Genomic DNA, 6,000 nt, shown 5'->3' on the forward strand with positions numbered 1-6,000 from the left:
TTAAATCAATTCTCTATACATAAGCCAGTCATTTTTCAGAGGAAGCCAACATGGCCCTCGATGACATCACAGACCCTACCATAGCATGGATCCACCAGATGACGTTCCTCCCATCACCATCACCTTGACCATGGAGTGATCCACTGAAGTCAAACCCGCCCATCAACAGCAACACAGATCTCCCCATTGGCTAGCCCATGAACTGTCCCACTAAATGGGCATATCTGAACTTGTGTACACCCCTAGCCTATATCAGAGACCGCACGGGTTCTCCTGTTCTATTCGGTGCCATCTTTACTGTGATCAAGAAGAGATTTCACATCCGACTGTGTCTGGTGTGAATTCTTTATGCATGCACTTGGTCTACACCAATTAGGCCAGGCAGTAGGCAACTAGTGATCTCTGGTTAAGCGTTTACCCTAACACTCTGACAGTTGACATGGTCATGTCCCAGACTTAGGAATCATATAGTATTGTATTATTATAGTGTGGTCATTGTGTTACCATGCAATCAGGTTTGCCCCTTTTTAGAAGCTTGTTCTCCCCCATTCCCTGTAGCTGCTCTGATGTCAGTAACCCCTCCATTCTTCCTCATTCTGTGCACGTCAGTCATTTTAGAAGCTCATGTCTTGCAACCCTGGTTAAGAATAGTCCTTTTTACGTACTGCAGTTGCGCAAAGTCACAATTACTTTGGGATAGCTGGGAACCGGTGCTCCTAAGCTATCCCTCAAGCTAGGGGGCCTTATGCTATCCCTATTCTCAGGGGTACTCACAATGGTGGAGAGGCCTGAGCCTCCTTCCTGGCCCTGCTTCTGACTAGTGCTTATCTAATTCCCTCTCCCCCAGGGAGGAACGGGACAGGAGTGTGTTGAAACCACAGAAAAAGACAGACAGGGGAAAACCAAAACTCTGTCGCACTGCACGCACACACAGGATAAGACAATAAAAGATTCAGGAGGAAAAGAATAGCAGGAAGGAAGTACAAAATAAGAGGGGTACCGTCCACAACGGCAACAAGCAAAAAGAACCGCTAAACACAACTTTCACCAGCGAGAGTCTGGGACACCGCACCTCACCGACCAACACAAAATAAACTATAGCTGCCATGGGTAGAAGGATTCTAACAGCATAAATAGGAAGGGAGCAGATGTGATATGCATCCCAACACAACATGTGATTAAAGGAGCAAGCAGATTAGTAAAGATGCCCGAGTCTGCCTGTGTTGATCCCAGACACCAGAGAAACCATCGAGTGGAGTGTCAGAATCTGCAGTCTGAACAGAGTCCAATGCCACTATGACAAGCGACAAAGTTTATGCAAAACGCTCTGTGACATGCAAAAACACAAGAATTCAGCTGGAAAATAAACTCCTTCTTGAATCTTTAAACAAGCCTCAGCAGTGGAGTCAAGCTATCCGACAAATTCTCTGTGTGTAAGTAGTGGTATAAGAGACAGCCTCAGAAATGGTGTATCAAGCGTCCTACACTTGCAGCTTATATATGGAGTCAAAATAGACATTAATTTCAAACTCTCTCTCTTCAGCGTGCAGCCATCCTGACACATGGGTGGTCGCAGTTTAAATTTTGTCCCAGGGACTGTATTAATCACATTCTTGGAAAACCCCTTTAAATGAAACAGACAGCTGAACAGGAGGCTTAAAACTGGGTGAGAGACAGCCAAACGCTGCTACAAAGGTGATCTTCAGGAAGACAAGGTTATGTTATACATCATGGCAAGACATAGCATAGCAACATGACACCAGGTAGTTATACTGCATCAGCAAGGTTTCTCCCAGGCAAGGACTTCAAAACAGACTGAGGCTTTAAGATGTACTGTTCAAATGCATTTGAAAAAAAACTTCAAGAAATGGGAAACTATGCAGTAATTGGCCAAGGAAACTTGTTGCAGCAGATGATAGACACATCATGCTTACTTTTCCTTTGTAATTGAAGGATGTTCAGCAGTGTCATCAGCTCAGAATTGGCAGAAATCAATGGAACCCAGCTACACGCATCTACCATTCAGAGAGATCTGGCCAGAATGGGTCTTCTTGGTAGAATTGCAGCCAGAAATCATATTTTCGACATGAAACAAGACCATGCAACTCAACTATGCACCGCAAAAATATAGGGAACTGGGGTACAGAAAAGGGTCAGCAGGTGATCTGGACAAGTAGCATAACTTGGGGTGGTGCTAGTCTCTGAACACCACCGAGTACTCTGCCAACCAGTACATGCTGCTCTGTTGCTGGCTCTACTGATCTGAGCCAGCAGCACACAGCAGACTGTCACGATAAAAAAGAATCACACAATGACCGCGCACAGGGACTAGACCAGCCCCTGAAACGAGTGTCACTGATGACGCTTTGTTTCAGGGAGAACTGAAACTGTTCCAGTGACAGCAGCCTCTGCCCCCTGATGATGCTTAAGCTGGTGTCACACTAAGCGACAGCGACAACGACGTCGCTGTTACGTCACCATTTTCGGTGACGTAACAGCGACCTTGTAAGTCGCTGTTATGATCGCTGCTTAGCTGTCAAACAGCAGAAGCAGCGATCATAACGTCGCTGTGCTACATGTGCAGAGAGCAGGGAGCCGCGCTTAGCGCTGGCTCCTTGCTCTCCTAGGTACAGTACACATCGGGTTAATTAACCCGATGTGTGCTGCAGCTACATGTCACAGTGCAGAGAGCAAGGAGCCGCGCGCACTGCTTAGCGCTGGCTCCTTGCTCTCCTTGCTACAGTATACATCGGGTTAATTACCCATGCATACTGCAGCCACATGTCACAGTGCAGGAGCCGGCACTGGCAGCAAGAGCGGAGGCTGGTAACCAGCGTAAACATCGGGTAACCAGGGAAAGGTCTTCCCTTGGTTACCCGATGTTTACGCTGGTTACAGCTTACCGCAGCTGCCAGTGCCGGCTCCTGATCGCTTCATTTCGTCGCTCTCTCGCTGTCACACACAGCGATGTGTGTGTCACAGCGGGAGAGTGACGACCAAAAAATGAAGCTGGACATTCAGCAACGACCGGCGACCTCACAGCAGGGGCCAGGTCGTTGCTGGATGTCACACACAGCGACAGCGACGGGACGTCGCTGCAACGTCACAGAAAATGGTGACGTAGCAGCGACGTCGTTGTCGTCGTCGTTATGTGTGACACCAGCTTTAATTTAAGTATCCCAGCATGAACTCCTATTTTCAAACAAATCGTCATGAGATGAAGGAAGATAAGAAGGAAGTAAAAAAAAAAAAAAAAAAAATCAATAGAAGCTGGTGTAGTGAGGAACTATTTAATGCAGCCAGATTAGAAATTAGTTTAGATTAGGGCAATAAATAGATCGGGATTTAGATAAAAATGTATTCAGCTTTTGACCACTCCTTTTAAAAGCTGTCTGTCCTTGGTAGGCAGCTGGCAATACTCGAGAAAAATTTTGGTCCAAGGTAAGTGTGCAGCCATCTATAACTCACAGCTGAGCAATCGTGTTTTCAATGGGGAGAGAGTAGAAAGCCACTGCCACACTCCTCTCGCAGTCTTATCTATCCTGAAGACAAAAAGAGCTCTTGAAATTCCAAAAGCCTGATCCTCCAGTGTCAGAGAAGAGTGAAGAGATGCCCACACATCAGTCGGTTGATCCTATCAAAATTGTTGGGTGCAGCTAACTTTCGTCATTTGTGTATGATGGGTACCTGTGTGTTAGGCTGGGTTCACACATAGCGACAACGACATCGCTGTTATGTCACCATTTTCTGTGACGTAACAGCGACCTTGTAAGTTGCTGTTATGATCGCTGCTTAGCTGTCAAACACAGCGACGCAGCAGCGATCATAACGTCGCTACATGTGCAGAGAGCAGGGAGCCGCGCACACTGCTTAGCGCTGGCTCCCTGCTCTCCTAGCTACAGTACACATCGGGTTAATTACCCAATGTGTACTGCAGCTACATGTGCAGGGAGCAGGGAGCCGCGCACACCGCTTAGCGCTGGCTCCCTGCACTCCTAGCTACAGTACACATCGGGTTAATTACCCGATGTGTACTGCAGCTACATGTGCAGAGAGCAGGAGCCGGCACTGGCAGCGTGAGAGCGGCGGAGGCTGGTAACGAAGGTAAATATCGGGTAACCACCTTGGTTACCCGATGTTTACCCTGGTTACAGCTTACCGCAGCTGCCAGATGCCGGCTCCTGCTCCCTGCTCGCTTCATTTCGTCACTCTCTCGCTGTCACACACAGCAATCTGTGCGTCACAGCGGGAGAGCAACAATAAAAAAAAACGAACCAGGGCTGTGTGTAACGAACAGCGATCTCATAGCAGGGGCAGATCGCTGCTCAGTTTCACACACAGCGAGATCGCTAATGAGGTCACTGCTGCGTCACAAAAACCGTGACTCAGCAGAGATCTCAGCAGCGATCTCGCTGTGTGTGAAGCACCCCTAAGATTGCAGACTGGCTTGCTCACTGTTGTGTATTCTGTAGATAAGACTGGGCTGGTTTGTGATGTTGTATATTCTTAGATAATGAGTTCTTCTTTCATTCATTCAGAACCAAGCAATCAATGCTTGCAAAGCAAAAACTGAATGGCTTCAGAATGCAAAGAATCCAACAACGCAAGACTTCATGGATCAGAAGCAACAACTAGAGAACGCAGTGCAGTTCATCTTCACCAAGATCAATACACCACGTAAGACTCGTTAGAAATGTATAAAGGGCCGTGTTCTCCAGCCTATTGCGGGCGTCACACGATACGATCTATCGTGCGATCGTACCTGCCCCCGTCGTTTGTGTGTCACGGGCAAATCGCTGCCTGTGTCGCACAAAGTCGTTAAACCCCCGACACACATACCTGCTGAGCGACCTCGCTGTGGGCAGTGAACATCCACTTCCTGAAGGGGGTGGGACGTTCGGCATCACAGCGACGTCACACAGCCGCCGGCCAATAGAAGCGGAGGGGCGGAGAGGAGCGGGACGTAAACATCCCGCCCACCTTCTGCCTTTAGCATTGCCGGCGGCCGCAGGTAAGCTGCAGTTCATCGTTCCCGGGGTGTCACACGGAGCGATGTGTGCTACCCCGGGTACGATGAACAACCGGCACAGAGAAGAATAAATGATTTTTTAAAAATAAACGAAGTGTAAACAATACACGATCTGTAACCGATTTGCGATCCTTCTGAGACGCTCGGAGGTGTCACACGAAACGGCGTCACAAACGATGCCGGATGTGCGTCACGAAAACCGTGACCCCGACGACATATCGCTCGATGGATAGTCTCGTGTGACGCCCACATAAGGCTTTCTAGCTGTAAGGGCAGGGTAGGTTCTGTGAAAACGGAGACCCATGTTGAAGAAGACAGTAATGCCTGCCAGCCCATCTCTCCATACACATAAGAAAACTGTGAGCCAAACGAGTGGCTGATGACCATCTCCCCCCAATTTCTCCATACATAGGAGCACTCATCTCTGCTTGGTGCTCCTGGGTTCTGTATTAGGGCTGCGCCCAGACGCTTCATATTTTTTTTTTTTTCTCTCATTAGGAACACAAACTGGAAAATCCAAACCGTGATGTCAGATCTTCATTTCAGTCTACGACATTTTTGGTTTGCAAATAGGAACTTTATACAGTACTATATATTACATCTACAACAGATTTTTTCATGATTGTAAAGATCTTCATTGTGAACAGTTAATGAAATAAAGAGCTGTAAATCCAAGTTGTACAGTAGATCATATATTAAGTGATGAATGCTTAAGTGTATGACCGCCTAAAGTCTGAGGGGAAAGATGGTCCGAAACTCCACCTCTGGCAATTTAAAATTTTATAACTAGGATAACACATTGGGTAAATTCTAATTTGCAGACCAGATCTTTTGTTATCCGTGATCTTTAGGTTATTTGCATATGATTGTCAGCTATTGTAGATGACGTAGAACGTGTCATCCACACTAGCTTCAGAAGAAGGACAAAGATGGCCGAAAGAGGGGTGCGGACCCAGAGAATGAAGACACCC

At 47.4% G+C, this 6,000-nt stretch overlaps 1 protein-coding gene across 1 annotated transcript in view; it reads left to right on the forward strand.

Annotated features, from left to right (window-relative positions):
* The window catches only part of ANKRD45 (ankyrin repeat domain 45), an 80,985-nt gene extending 75,281 nt beyond the window's left edge, over positions 1–5,704 (forward strand). The window contains exons 5-6 of the mRNA XM_075322223.1: positions 4,539–4,677; positions 5,528–5,704. Coding sequence (XP_075178338.1) covers positions 4,539–4,677; positions 5,528–5,556 — 168 coding nt within the window. The 3' untranslated portion in view covers positions 5,557–5,704. The remainder of the gene's footprint in view (positions 1–4,538; positions 4,678–5,527) is intronic.
* The last annotated feature ends 296 nt before the right edge of the window (positions 5,705–6,000 follow it).

This window comes from Anomaloglossus baeobatrachus, chromosome 8, assembly GCF_048569485.1.
Source record: "Anomaloglossus baeobatrachus isolate aAnoBae1 chromosome 8, aAnoBae1.hap1, whole genome shotgun sequence".
Taxonomy (NCBI): Eukaryota; Metazoa; Chordata; class Amphibia; order Anura; family Aromobatidae; genus Anomaloglossus; species Anomaloglossus baeobatrachus.